The sequence below is a fragment of the Callionymus lyra genome, chromosome 3, assembly GCF_982586985.1.
Source record: "Callionymus lyra chromosome 3, fCalLyr1.hap1.1, whole genome shotgun sequence".
NCBI classification, from domain to species: domain Eukaryota; kingdom Metazoa; phylum Chordata; class Actinopteri; order Syngnathiformes; family Callionymidae; genus Callionymus; species Callionymus lyra.
In genome coordinates, this window is record NC_141820.1 from 39,804,387 (window position 1) to 39,820,223 (window position 15,837).

Genomic DNA, 15,837 nt, shown 5'->3' on the forward strand with positions numbered 1-15,837 from the left:
GCTGGCATGCAACACTGAAGCATGCACTTTTCTCTAGCTTGAATGCACCTCTTACTTCTTGTTTTATTTTCTAGAAAAGAAGTTCATACAGGATGTTATAACATGGACGATGCAAACGCTGCAGAAACTCCCCTTCCTGTTTCACTGAGCTTGACTGTTGATGCAGAGCATGGCTAGCCTGTAAAAAGCATCTGGGAGGCAGACATAAAAGCTTTGGTGGTTTTAATGGATAAAGGCTCAGATGTCTTGTAAAACCAAACACTTAAGGGTGATGATGATTGTTGGCTTTGTCACATAACTTCCACCTTAGTGTTTACACTTAGTTTATTTCATGCATGTTTATCTAGGTAAATGTATTTTGTTGTTGACCTTGCCATCAAATTAATTGCATAACTTCATTATTTGACCGTTATCCAATCAACTTCGTTGTTGTAATGTTGGTACTGGAAATCAAATTTTCTTCAAAATAAAATCAAACGTTTTCTTCTCACTCAGGTCAACATAGTATGGATGTTTCTTTCGTGCTGTGCACAATTATTATTATTATTTTAATTTTCAGTTATTGCTTATTGTGACCAAATCCGAATTCTTAAAGAATTGTCTTCAAACATGCTAAGAATTCTGCCCTCAAGAGTCGTACGCATTACTTCATACATCTCTTGCATGCCTCTGTTTGTGTTTGCCTGCTGTCACTCGGTCATTGGAATGTTTTTGCAAGCACAGGCAATGACAAGTTTCCAAGGCAGACACCACTACTCATAATACCCTTTAAGTGTCACAATTTTGACAAATAATCTTTCCAGATAACTTTATTTAAGGTGAGATGAATTATTTAGCATTAAGTATATCTCTTTAGATCATGAGTCTATTTTATGACATGTTATGGAGCTTACATTTTTAAAGTTGCTCAGTTTGCTTAAAGTTTATGCATATCTGATATGAAGGTTGTGTGTGTGGTAGGGTTGTCACAAAACCCAAATTCCAGTAGTTGTGATACTAGTGCCTTTTTTCCATACTTTTAAGTACACAACTTTATTAAATAACAAAAGCTAAAATAAAGCATTACACATTCAAATGTTTCACCACCTTCAAGTATAATAACAAACTAAAACATTTATTTCCATAAATGTGCAATTATAAAAACAATAACCACTATTATACATTTAAACAGTGGTGATAAGCATAAAGCAAAAAATATCATTTTTTTCTTATTGATGTGTAAATAAATAACAAAACCTCCAACTACTATACATTTAAACGGTACTGGTGAGCAGCCTTCAACTATAAAAAGAACATGTTTTCATACAGCTGTGTTCAAAATAATACCATTCCCACAGGATTAGCAAGATAAACTTAATATATGTAGTATGGTGGTGCAAGCATCATGATATGGGCATGATTTTTCGTCCCATGTATCGCATACCAGGGATTCTGGATCATCAGAATGCTGAAAATGTCATGTTGCCATATGCTGAAGGGGAAATGGGTGTTTCAACATACAATGACCCCAAACATACCGGCAAGCGAGCAACATAATGGCTCCAGACAAATGGAGTTCAAGAAACGGAGTGGCCAGCACAATCCCTCGACCTTAATCCGATAGAAAACTTCTGGACTGACATAAAACATGCTGTTCATGGGGCAAAACCAAGAAATGCAGGAGAATTGTGTAACGTAATTGTCTGGGTGATAATACCTGTTGACCGGTGTCAGAAGTGGCTCGACTCCATGTACCACAGATGTTATCATAAACTGTGGTTATGCAACTTAAAATTAGTTCATGAATCCCTAGAAAAGTTGAGTCTTTATACTTTTCTTAGTTTATACAGTACACTTTTGAGTTTGTAAAGAAAGTTTAACCAACATTTTTATTTCGATGCCAGGGTTTTTTTCTTCGGCACTCACAGCGAACACATGTGTATACTGCACCCATTATCTCCGCCAATAACTTTTGGTACAAAAAAAGCTTTTTAGTGTGTTGGTATCGAAGTATCAGTTCTTCTGACAACCCTGACATGCACAGCTGTATTTGATCTACGTTTGGAGATTGATAATAGATGCAGCATTTATTTAGTTAATTATCTTCATGGTGTAATATTAGTACATCCGTTTTTATAATCAATTAAAAATTTTATTACATATGATTGTATTTTACACATTTGAAGTTTATTTTAAGAAAAATTGCTTAAAAGCCTGTAGATTTTTCTGGATTGATGGTGGTGTAACGGGTAAACTGTACCCCAAAGTGTCGACAGTATTCAATTTTTAGGGGGTTTTATCATATTTTTTTATCCAGAGCATTGCACATTCATTTGAGCAGTTACACTTTGGTCTTAAAATGCTGCTTATGAGTTCACAGTTGTGGGGTGTGGTCTTCATAGCAAAGCTCTCATGAGTATCTCCGCAGCATGCCCTGTGTTTTGACAGTGGTTGCTCCAATGTGTTAAAGACCCAGCAGTGAGTTTTAGGGACAAACAGGAAACTGACGAGTTCCTGAAGGAGAATCATGTTTATAATAAGGATCAGTTTATCCACCTTGTTGCTTTTGTATCTGAAAAAAAGGTTAATTCTTTTTTCAGTTCTGTGAGGTGACAAAAGAATGATGCTATCAAGCAGAGGACTATGTCACTGCCAGCAGAGTCTGCCTGTTGGCAGCCACTTCCTCAATTGGTTCATAGCTGTTGGCTTGTCATTTTAATAGATTATAAGAACCGACTTTTGTTTACTATTAATTTCCAATATTACAATATCAATTTTTCTAAACTGATAACTGCTGAATACAATACTCTAATCTAGAATTTTACTTATCAAGCAAAAGAAGATGCTGACCTTATAGAGTCTTCAAATTAATTTTACACATTTACCACATACCACAACCCTTATAAGGGGACTTTAACAAATATACATGTATTGGTTTAAATGTGGAATCAATCAATCAAGCCTGCACTGTTTTATCTTGTACATTTGTTGGTTTAGTTAGTTTTAATAAGTAAAAATTGGCCTTTATGTTTATTGTATTTATCAAACGCTGTTGAATGCACCACAGCTCTTTCCAAGCTTTTCAATGCACCATTCTTGCCGCCGGTTAATCAGATGTGATCAATGTTTATTATTTTTCTTTATTTTTTACATGGAATTAAATAATGTATTGTCTCAAATTAAGACATTTATACGAATTTTGAATTGTATAGTGGATTAAGTATACTCCTCACAAGATTAGCATTTTTTTTTTCGAGGCTCCAGAAGCATTTTGCCAAGTAACAGTCGACCAATAAAATTGATGAGTAGTTCAAAGATGTCCAATGAAATGGTATGATTCATCAAGTGCACTTTCACAACTATTTTTAAATTAGAAATTTGTGCTCGCCCTCGTCATCATGGACAATACTAGAAGAAAAGCATATGATGCGGCTTTTAAGTTAAAGGTGATCACTCTGGTGGTAAAGAAGGAAATGGAGCTGCCACACGTAATCTTGGCATATAAGAATCAATGCTTTGAAGGTGGAGACATCAGCGTGAAGAATTGTTTTCTTTTCATCATTCACTTATGCCGTGATAGCGCGCATGAAGACACAACTTTACGTCAGGCAGGTGTTGCAGGCAGACCGAAGTCTCTGCAACTCTCAGTGTTGGGTGTATTTTCCTTTGGATTTATATTGGACTTTGATCGCTGACTTTTTTGGATTTCTGTTGGACATGAGCATTAGGACTTAGGACTTTTGTCTTTGAGTTGATTGCGGGTGTTTGAGTTGTGTGTTTTCTAAAGAACTGTCAATTTGTTCCTCCGTCATGTTGAGTCCGCACCAGAGCTCTGCCCCTCGTAAATGCGTATGACTTCCTCTCGATAAGTCATTTGAGACGGTCTGTTACAATAAGAAGATGTGATGAACGTTTTTGAGCCATTTTTTAATATTACAATCTGGGATATATTCGGCTTAATCTGGTGCGTCTTGTAGAAGTACAAAATAGATTTTCTTTCTAAAATTAGAGCATGCGGCTTTGTAGTCTGGGATGTCTTTTGGACGACTGTGTAGATGTATTTACATTAGCAACTTACATAGTTTGTTCTCTCAAAATAAAGTATGACGACATCAAGTAAATGCTTTAAATATAGGTCAGTGATTTGGAGCTCTCCCCCACATGTCTACTCCTCTCCCACCAACACTGTGGTTAAAAGCTTTAGTGGGCTGTGTTAATAGAGGATATTGCTGGAGTTTCTTAACCTGAAGATTGATCTGACCTAAAAAGCGTCAACACCACCAACATGGAATTCTCATAAACAAGTTATGAACCAGTCCTTGTCTGAATAATAGAGTTTAGTATGGCATTGAGTCGTACTTTAGACTCTACCTAAACAGTAATGATTTGAGGAGACATTTTGGTGGTTTTAAGGTTGAGATTAGCTTGGAGAAATCAACTGTCCGTTGTTACATTAGGTGTGATGGGTAAGATGGTTTGAAAAAATGTAGAATCTCCTATTGCCTTGTATAAAAGGTGTATCTGCTGCATCTATCTGTGCAGTTTTAAATATTTGACCGAGTACTGTTCTGTAGATTATAAGATTGTAGAGTACTGTAGATATAACCGTTAATATCTTGACATGTTATAAATAATAATAATAAACAATCTATGAAATATTCGTGATACTGTTGTATATTGAAACTATATGAACATGAATGGCTTTGATCTTTGATGTTTTATTCACGGCAGGGTGTTGGGGATGCCCCATTCTAGTGGTTTTCCTGGAATCTAAAGAATTCCTCATTTGTCCCCGAGGACAAAGGCTGGATATGTTGCTCCTACTGTTCCGTCTGTTGGTGCTCAAGGGAGCAATCGATTCAATCCCCACGAGGTCGTTACAGCATGTCGGGGGTTGTTTTGATCTAAAGATAGGGGGGTTGTCAGATTAATCCCAAACTTGTGTAGTGTCATTCTAAAATGCGTGGTGGTTTGAAATAATCAGCTAGTTGGGATGGTTTTCCAACAATTTCCAAAAATAATAACAAGAAATAAATTACTCAGTTGATTTCTTGACAGAGTAAACTTAAAATGTTATGTTATGTTATGTAAAACTGACTGTTTAAATCCTTGTTTTGTATCTCTGATTCAGTGTTTACTTGTGAGAGATTAGGTTTTTTTCTCATAGAGGAGAAATCCAGGTCACAACTCGGCTTCCCTATGTGTCTACTATAATCTTGTGTTGTGTGTGATTGGTTAAATATGCAGATGTTAACGTGCTTATTAATTCCATCTGACCTGCCACTGTGCTCCCCCACTGAGTCACTTCACTTAGTTCCATTGTGCTTTAGATGGAGCATTTTTGGCAGTGTTGTCAAAAACTGACGGTTCGGTTATATTTGCTTAATGCAGATTTCCCTTTTGCCAAAACAAACATTGATTACTAAAATAGTTAATGATAAAAAATGTCTGACTGCTTTGTCATGCTACAACCTTGTCTGATTTAAGAAGCAAACGGTCTTCTTCCTGCTGCTTAGTCAAATATGCTAAGTGGCGAGGCACCATATTATTTCCTGTTCATTGTTTACATGATGTTTGATTTAAAACTGTGTGACTCTTCTGTGTCAAGTAGAGACAGGATATTCACGGTTACTGGGTGTCTCCCTGCTGGAATCATATTTTTTTGTGATTATTATTCAATACTATTATAGGTCTTCTTAAGATAAAAAAATGTACATTCACTGCTAAATATAAAAATATTGTTTAATGTGTACCACTTTTGTCACTCATGGATCTTTTTCTGTCGGAAGAGAAGTCGGAAAGATGGAGGAAAATCGTTTGAATTCCATTAATATGAAGAGGAGAACAAGTTAAACTACTTCAGAGCAAAAGCATTGATGTGTAAAAATGTACTGGTTTATTGCCTAGTAATGTTGAATGAGAACTGCTGTATCTATAGATACGTTTGATTGAACGTCTAACCAACAGCTATTAAGTTTCCCCTTCCTTATTTCTGGTCGGGTTGTATTTGTCTCTTCTATGAATAACACTTTTGCATTCACACAGTTTTTCCAGTCAATCATTTTGCTCATCATTAAATTATTTGTGTTCTTTATCCTTTCTTTATAAACTCCCAGAGATACTTAGTATGAATCAAGATGAATCATCCACTTTAACAACCACAAGATCAACGGTGACTTGTCAGCAATTGTACCATGTCCTTGATTCTCTGAGACTGTGTTTGTCTTGTTGTTGTCTTGATCTTCTAAGTATATTTTTTTATTGGGTATTGTTTTGATTGTTTAAGTGGTTTGTGACTTACTTACTTACTATTTATCAAATGAGGGAGATTCGCCCTGTCTTTTTCACATTGAGCTCTGCCTTTACAATCACCAGTCAAGCTAGTTTGAATCCCCCTGCGGTTTCTCTTCACTGTGTCTTTTTCTCTCCTAAATAACTTTTTTTGTAGCAGTTTTGTTCTAATGTAAAGTAGGTACAGAGGGGGAGCATTGCTTTAGCAGGAAGGATGTGAGGTTGATGAAGAGTTTTGGTTGAAAGAACATTTCTCCGTATCAGCTTTTGAAAGCATGGATTAAGTAACCCTTTTAAACATCAGTGAGCTGATTGATAATGGAATAATTATTGGTTTTTGCCCTGCCACAAAATACACGGAAGTGTATAGCTTGTCTTTTCATGTTCGTGCTTGTCTGTCATTCGTGTAAAGCAACACGGGTGTTTAATTCTATCAGGTGGGGCTCTGACTACAATGATGTCATTGCAACTATGCATGTTTTTGTTTCAAGGCTTCATTATCTGATGATTTAGGCACTCCTATAATACATTGGTTTGGACTCTTTCCATAGAAAATAGATATTTAATTACCTATAATACATTCTACTTAAACAAGTCTGTGTATATTTTAGCTTGTTGACTACCCACCTAAACAACACAAAAGTGTCTGATGTTTATGCCAAATATGCCATGTGACTTAAAAAGTGCTGTGGCACTGTGAACTAGGGCTGCAACCAACTAATATTTTATTAGTCGACTTATCTGTTGAAACAATTCACTTTTTAAATATTTCATAAATTTAGCATGAGTTTGTTTTAATTAATTTGCAAATAATAATAAAGACAGGAAAGATGGATGCTTGATGGAAAATGGAACTTTACTGCTGATAGACTGCTTTACATTAATCTTTTAAGGACATTTGTTAAACAAAAAATAGATAATAAAATCAAACCAAGTGAGCATCAGCAGCACGTGTACTTCTTTTCAACAGGCGCTTTGATGGTATTTAACCCCTGAGATTGCTGGTTGGTTGGTTATGGAGATTCAGTGTTCAGGTTGGAGAACATAAGTTATCAGTTGTGAAGTTTTTACAATAATGCATGAAGTACAATAATGGTTGTTAAGATTAACAAGACGTATCTGTATTAAGTTGAATAAAGTATTCAACATCAGAATTACATTTTAATTACATCAATCAATACGTACGTGCTGCAATGCAAGATTGGCTTAATCCTCCTTATATATGAAATATCCAAGATGAAATACTCCGAAACGTTTTTGAACAGCTGTGCGGGCGCCGCCATGTTTGCATACCCTGTAGCTCTGCAGAGGCGATTGCGCATGTCTGCCTCTCAACAGGGATTGAAATGAGATGAGTTGCTTGGCGACAATAGTGGTCAATAAAATTCCTTTTCAACTATTTTAATTATTGATTTTTTCCAACTATGTCAACTAATCGAAGTAGCAACACTACTGTGAACCTCTCCAGAAAGTTTTCATCAAGTTCATAGTTGAAAATCCTTATACTGACTACCCAGAGGCCCTTTGTCCAGTCTGGTTCAGTCACCCTGGAAACCGCCTGACGTTGTGTCACTGTGGTTGAAAGGCTGCAAATGAAAGCTGTTCTGGGCTGCACACACAGACGGAACACACACATTTTCACTCTGACTACCGTCATTCATCCGTCACATGACTAGCCAGTCACCCTCCATCCGGTGTCTGGGTCCTTCACTGCTGCTAGTCATCTGTACCCGAGTGCTCTTTCTGGCCTACAAAGACACCCACAGAGCATAGTAAATACCCTCTGGCCTGCAAGGTCACATATTTCTGACGTTTCTTATTCTATATGTTTGTGTCTTTGTTATTTTTCTTTGATTTATGTTCTTTATCTTTAGACTAAGATTGTATCATCTTGTTATTTCTCTTTATTTCTCTTTGTTCTTGTTCTTATTTTTATGAATAATTGCTGTATTGCTGTGTCTAATTGGAAAAAAACAATTTCCCGAAGGAGACCTCCTGAGGGATCAATAAAGTTCTAGCTTAACCTAAACCTAAATACTGTATATATATTTATAGTACTGTGCAAAAGTTTTAGGCAGGTGTGAAAAAATGCTGTATACTAAGATGCTTTCAAAAATTAGATAATAATAGTTTATTTTTATCAATTTCAAAATGCAAAGTGAGCGAACAAAAGAGAAATCTAAATCAAATCAATATTTGTTGTTACTACCCTTTGCCTTCAAACCAGCAGCATTCTATCTATTCTATCTTATTGATAATGTAATTAACCTATCATCTATCAATGGCTTCATATCATATGCACCTTTTGAAACCACAAATCTTTTTTGTGTTGAGCTTTTTTTTTTTACATATTTCTTTCGTGTTTTACTAACAAGTTATTAACACATCATTAAGTAAACCACCTTCACTGTCAGCCTGAGTCTGCTGACAATTGTTCAGACATGCTGTTCCTTTGCTTATCTGACAGCTGTGTGTACACGCCTCCAAAATTCCTGTCACAATTCAGTCTTGATAGTAAATCACTCAACTGTTGTGACCTTTGGTAGTAGTTAAGAGCCATAATAAAAATCAGGGAATTCACAGATCTAAAAAATGCAACCCTTTTTTTTTATTGTGTTTGAGTCTTGATTGGTCTTGGCTTATATAAACAATATACAAGAGTTAATTTAGTTTAATTTAAGTGCAATTCAATTATTTGTTATTTGAAAAATGTAAAGTATGTTGTGCTAATATGGGATGAAAATGTATTCTGTTCTCCAGAACAAACGACAAATAAGTATATATAAGTAATAGTAAAATTTGGAACCTAACAAACGTGAATACTACAGGAATTACTATATAACATAATTATTATTATTGTTCCTGCACATGTCGCTTGTCTCTATTAGGTTTGAGCTACACACTAGCCGTTTTTTTATTCATTTAATGCTGAGTATTATCCCAAGGCGTTGCTTTTAAATATCCTGTTCAGGAAGTCAAACCTTGTTCCGGGTCTGAGCACCTAAAAGCCTCTTTGAAATGTTAAAAAGTTTGCATTTTCTTTAATACGGTTGTCAAAAGTATTGTCAAGAATCTGGTGATACATGATACATATAATGATGCAGGGATGACAATACAATATATTGCAATACTCTAGGAACAAGGATATATTTGCAGTATTGCCTGTGTATTTGACTTGTCGTTGCAAGGTTTTTTAGAAAACATGAGTCTTGACAAAAAAAACTGCCTTAATTAAAAATGAAAAATCAACATCAACTTTAAAAGCTACTAGACTGGACTGTATCCTCTTATCCTCAATAATTGCTTGGATCATGCAGGATTTAATTGTTCCATTAGTTGCAGGATGTAATGATGGCTGCCATCTAGCGGCCGGAAGTTTAATTGCAACACAAACATGAACAAAGGCTGTGCATATTTGCATTTTAATTGTTAAAAAATAAATAAATTGTATACCATTAGATAACTGTCTATTTTTGTAAGGCTAGCTTACAAAGCTTAATGCGTATCACTCAGCTGACTCAGTTTGTCTGATTTAATCTATATATTCTGTATAGGAGCATTTGACCATTGTGAACAATTTTTTTTTTTTTAACACGATCCAGCAAAATTTTTGAGGTAAATATACTCGATGCCGTAACTATCAAGTGTATGTTTTATCTTTCTGTTTTACAGGGCTCACTGTAGAATCATAGAATCTGCGAGTTGCCTGTTTGTAACTGCTAATTTATATATATATATATATATATATATATATATATTTTTTTTACAAACATTACATTCCTGAGAGAACTGAGTAAGTGCACTGGCGGTTGGGAGTGTGTGAGAGTCCTTGTGTTGAGCGTTAGTCCTGATAAACCTGTAAGGAGTGCACAGGGTTTGAGCTGGAAAGGAGGAGGGGTCGTAAACAACAATGCAAGCACAAGTATTTGTTTGTGTCACTCCCAACAACCTCATTTCCTGGACATCCAGCTCCTCCAGTTGCAGGATGTCCTGCTGTAACCGAAAGAATGATCTCCACCCTGCTTAACTTTTGGCGGATGGTTGGGAGGCTGCATGTGTGCTGCTGACACACCTACTTGTCATTCATTGACAGCTCATTCTTGCGTAAGAAAGAAACATGGAACATGTGCTGCTTTTAAAAGAAATCCCAGAATGAAGAGGGGAAACGGACTCTGTGTGTATTGGAGCCTGTTAAATCTTATCTATTTAATCAGAGATTGTTTTATTACTAACACTTGAATTGTGTGTCAGTGTGACCTTAGTTTTTTTTAAATTAACACTTGTTGATATGCGTAGGTCTTTACCAAATGTCAAAATATCTCAAGGATTGCAAATATAATTATGTTACGTATGCAAATAAATTGTTGTACAAATGGTGGATCCTGCATGTTCTGGCTGTTGTGTTTGCAGAAAGTATAAATTTAGCCATAACTTTGGATCATTGGACTGGTGTTTCTTGAAACCTGAAATAAAAATTAACAGACAGAGGAAGTGAGAAAGTGACTTATCGTTTTAGAAAGTTGTTTCCTGTTGCCATTTAAAGAAAAACCTTAGGATGCATTTGCCTCAGCAGTATAAATACCGGACATCAGTTAAGCTTTACAGTAGAAGCTCATAGTAGTTTAACTGGAGTTTCACGTTTAATGGATGCAATTTAAAGCGTTTACATTCAACGACCAACGTATTTAGATTAAAGCCAATTCAATCCGTATATGTTTATACATTGTTGCAGAATTTGCTTTTTATTGGTGTGAATATAATCATATACACTAGCTAACATCTCCAGATTACTCATGCACACTCTCTAACAATCTCTAACTTCATTCTTGCACCTTCATCAACCGAAAACAATGTATATATCAGGCAGATAGCATTTTAGGACCATGTCTACTGTGTATTTGTCTAGACCAGAAGGACAGAAGAATAACTAGTGTTCAGTTTTATTCTCATCCTCACTTCATTTTCAGAATAGTCCCTTGTGTTGATGAATGGTACTATTAATTGGTGAAATGTCCACAAAGCTGAAAGACAGGCTAGTGTTTGTTACATAATTTGGCCCGTTTTCTCTCTCTCTCTGTTGTTGGACATGAGCCAGACTTGACCAACAGTTACCCTGGCCTCATAAGTGGAATTATGTATTTGAGCACATGCTATTAATTTCCTGGCAGAATACATGCTACATCAAGTAGTAGATGTGTGATTGTTTGAAATTTCTCCTCTTTCACTGAGTCGACCAGGGTAATTTGAAGCTTTAGGATTAAAAAGAGAAGGAGCCGTGTCCAGCCCGTAACTTCGAGAGACAATATTTATTTGAATTGCTTAGTACTACAAATTCAAAATGCACTACTTTTATTGTCTCCTTTTATTATGTTGTTAATAATTGTGTTGCAGTGTCAGCCATAGCCTGATTGTTGCATTTATATTCATCTTGTAATTTGATTTAGATGTTACCTGTGGTGATCTCACTAGCAAGAACACATTTCTAACATTGTTCAATGTGTGGACAGATGGACTGATACATGTTTGTTGTCTTAGTAAATGGGGATTAAAAAATATGATCCTGGTATTGGTGCAATCCAGCCTCTGAAAGTTGGATTGGGTATCAACGAAAATGGTTAAATCTGGAGATCCGATATTGTGCTGATGTGACCTCCTGGCTTCTCAATCAGCGGCTGCTCGTAGCGGCTCACAGAAGAGGCTCTAGTGTGGATGTGTGGGGATATATCGAGGAGAAGTCCTGCCACAAGATTCAAAACCACTAACTTAAATCAGCATCTAATAGAAGCATAACGCCAAAGTGAACAGCAGAGAAAATCTTTTAGTCGATCTAATGAAAGCATCAATAATAATAGAAAATGTGGTCGGGTTAAAGGGTAAACAAAGCTTACAATTCAACTGTATGTTCTTAAAAGGCTGGTAAACGTATATACTCTATACCCAAAACTCAAGTAACGTATCGGGACAGAAAGACACTTTACAAAAAAACCCGTACTTAATTAATAATTAAAGTCGGATCTGTGCATCAAATCCCAGAGATAAAAACATACTTTTTATATTATCTTGACTATATAGGGCAGATATTTGCTTAGCATTGGTTGCAATGTAAGAAGATGAAAACCATTAAAATGATAATGACTGACCTCTGTTTTTGTCCCAATCTTTCTTTTCAGTGGAGGGTGAAGGTCAAGGCCGCATTCTGCAGCGGTTTCCTGAGAAAGACTGGGAAGACAGTCCGTTCCCACAAGGAGTAGAGCTGGTAAGTCAATATTTGACGAAATAGCACTCAGCCTTGTAATGATGGGGCTTGTTGTGTTTTTTACATTACTGCTTTTGTTTGAAAATATTCTTCTTCATTATACACCTTTTTCCCTCCTTTATATAATATTCAGCAGATGGGTAGAAAATGATAGATGCTAATTGTAGTAATTTCTTTGTCAAATTAAAAATGTTTTAATAAGTAATCTTTTGAGCCGTGCCACTTCTGCTTTACTTCACTGTATAGTTGTCAATCTAATCAATGAATTTAAAAACAATAATTTGTAATAAGGTACAATTATTAAGAAACAGTTGGGTATACAGTTGGGTATGCAAAGTCAGTGGCTTTTTAAATGTAGAATTATATAACTTTTATTTGATTATGCTTTCTCATTTATTCAAATAATAATGACGATATAAAAAAGAAGCTAGCGTGTCATGTAATTTATATATTGTAATATAGTACATTTTAGAAATACTCCTTAATAATGAACCTTGAAAAGGTTAAGATTGAATGAATGAGGGACAAATTTATAAAATGCTGGAATTCCGCAGTAGTAGTTATCTTTCTATACATGACCAGGAACTGTTCATTTGCCCCACAGGTGGCTGTGACATTTTTCTGTTTTACCTTAGATAAATTGCATTCATCTTTTCTATATTTACCTAGACAAACCCAAAATCAACCTGGGCATTATACTGGCTCAATTTAACCATTTGTTCCTATGAATCACTAGTCTTTTTTTGTGTCCCAGTGTAATGCTCTGGGGAGAGAGACATTTGGAGCCCCTAAAGTGCAGCCATAATTATATATTTCTCTTGTTTAGTATCATACCTCCTGTAGGATTTTAGCAAATTAAATTTTGCTGTTAAATGTAGCAAATCTGATGGAAGGAAAATGAATTGGAAACTGAAAGCCTAAGGTTACCTCACAAACTGTCACTAAATCATCTCTCATATGCATCCTTGTCTGTTCTTTCCTCCATCTTTCCTGGGTCAACCTCAGTTTTGTCAGCCCAGCGGTTGGCAGCTGGTTCCTGAGCGACAGCCCGTTTCCTTTTTTGTGTCCGTTTTGACTGACATCAATTCAGAACGTCACTACTGTGCCTGCTTCACCTTCTGGGAGTGTCTGGACAACCTTCTGGTGAGTATCTGGATTGTTATGTATGCTATGGTTTGCAGAAGCAACAACCTGAGAAATTGTAATGCTAGAGAGTATGTAAGTTTTAGTGTGTGTGATTTAAAATCTGCTTGAATACAGTTGATAAATAAACAAATCAAGGTGGGCAATGTGAATGTGTTTTCTGAGAGGTGTACTGTATATGAGTGTGCAGACCATCAGGTGGAAAAGTACTTTTGAATCCTTATACTATAGATAAGGCTTAAAGGGAACATTGTGTTATCTTTACTCCTCTAAGCTACGTGGCTCATATCTATGATTTTACTCTCAACAGCTACAAAAGAACGATGTCAGTGAGGTGGACGAGGAGCCAGGGGTTGTCCAACCCGCTCAGGTCTTTGCACCCAAGAGCCTAGTGGTTGTGTCAAGATTAGACTACACAGAGGTTTTCAGGGTGAGAAATTAATCCCAGTCATGCTGTGGTTAGTCAACAATAATGATCGATTTTCCTGTTTTTTTTCTGGTTGAACAGAACTGTTTAGGTTTAGTCTACACCGTCCACATAGACAGCCTAACTGTCCCTTTGGAGACTGTGGTCGGAAATCTCCTCACGTGTATCATCCCTATTGCTGGAGGCTCCCAGGTAAATTGTCATCAATTCATCTTTTGACCTCAGCCTCAATATTGACACTGTGATACTTTTTGCATAAAATGGAATTCCTTGTACTTAAAAAAAACAACAAAAAAAAACGAATTTAATGAAAAAATATTGAAGTTAATCCTTGTGTTATCTCTGGGTCAAGGTGACACGGAGGCCCATAACAAATCGGTTTGAGGTATCCCTTGTGTTGCCTTTGGATCAAGGTGAACCTTGACACAGAGATAAGACGGGGGATAAGCACGTGTTTTCTCATCAACAATTTCAGCAAATATTCATTAGCAAGCAGTTTTACTTTAACCAGTGTAGATGGCAACATGGAGCCTTCTCGTATACATGAGGGACTCTTCACTTTTCAAAATGAATCATGAACAACTCAAAATTAGCTATTCATAATGTAAAAATGGTCACTATAATTAAGATCAAAATGAATTTAAGTTGGACAAACATGGGAACATTATGTAACAACTTTGTATAAAAGGTTAAATCCTGATTTAAAAAGATGAGCCATGAACTTGATATGCATGCTTTGTAACGTCAATGCATTCACTTACTTGGCTTGTCTTTAATTAGATTTTTGGATGATATTTACTAGTGTGTCACTATACTGTATCCTGATCCCTCTGTGTTACAGATAAATGACCCCTCAGATTGTAGTTTAGACCAGGTTCCTCAGGTTGCAGCCTGTGACTGGCTGCTTGCCTGTCTCCAGGTAACAAGGTCCTTCAAGCTTTACCAATCAACAGCCTGCATTATGTGATTGATTCTGTTGAGAGGCCTGAGTTATGTTATTTTAAGGAATGTTTTTTTTCTCCATATATCTATTTGAAATAATGGCTGATTTCTCGTGTTAAATGTTTGGTCTGCTTTTTGTGTGCTATTTTGATCAAATAGTGTAGGATTCTGTAAATCATTACAAATGTTGCATTTCCCCGTTTTCTCTCATATCCTTCATATACTTGTTGAAAGAGTGGCATTGTTTTCTAAATACATCACATCACTTAATGTCGTACACAAGTTGTTACCTATGCAGTTGTAGTTTAGCTACTGTTTTGACCATATGGGTCGACAGATGGTCCACTTTTTGGCAGCACACTGGCTGAATGAGAGAATCGGGTCCAATCAGTATTAACACACTTACTCGCACACAAACATGCACGTTTAGATGGGTAAACACACATTGCTGCCAAACTTAAAGCATTTATACGTTATATGTGCCGCGTGTCTATTTATAAACTTCTAAACATGTGTCTGTGTCCATATTGACTCCCTCTTACACATGTAAGAATTGTTTACCACTTTATGCTAACTTTTTTTTAAATAAATGTTTTGTAAGCACAGGTAAGAACAGCCCTGGCTTATACTGCTGCTATGTATTAGAATAGCGATCTCAAACCTAAATGACAATTGGTTCTAAAGAAAGTGGCTCATATAAATTGCAAACTATATTTATCAGTACCACCAATTTAATGTATATGACAATTAAACATGAAGCATGAAAGTATCAGTTTGTGGAAGGGTGTGAGTGAGGCAG

The 15,837-nt window shown here is 36.1% G+C and overlaps 1 protein-coding gene across 3 annotated transcripts in view; it reads left to right on the top strand.

The window, feature by feature from the left end:
* The window catches only part of sbf1 (SET binding factor 1), a 37,187-nt gene that overhangs the window by 1,109 nt on the left and 20,241 nt on the right, over window positions 1-15,837 (top strand). For 2 of the 3 annotated variants that reach the window (XM_087787961.1, XM_087787962.1), the window contains exons 2-6: window positions 12,441-12,526; window positions 13,532-13,669; window positions 13,980-14,099; window positions 14,178-14,288; window positions 14,938-15,015. In XM_087787961.1, coding sequence (XP_087644087.1) covers window positions 12,441-12,526; window positions 13,532-13,669; window positions 13,980-14,099; window positions 14,178-14,288; window positions 14,938-15,015 — 533 coding nt within the window. The remainder of the gene's footprint in view (window positions 1-12,440; window positions 12,527-13,531; window positions 13,670-13,979; window positions 14,100-14,177; window positions 14,289-14,937; window positions 15,016-15,837) is intronic. The other variant, XM_087787963.1, reaches the window with a different exon arrangement.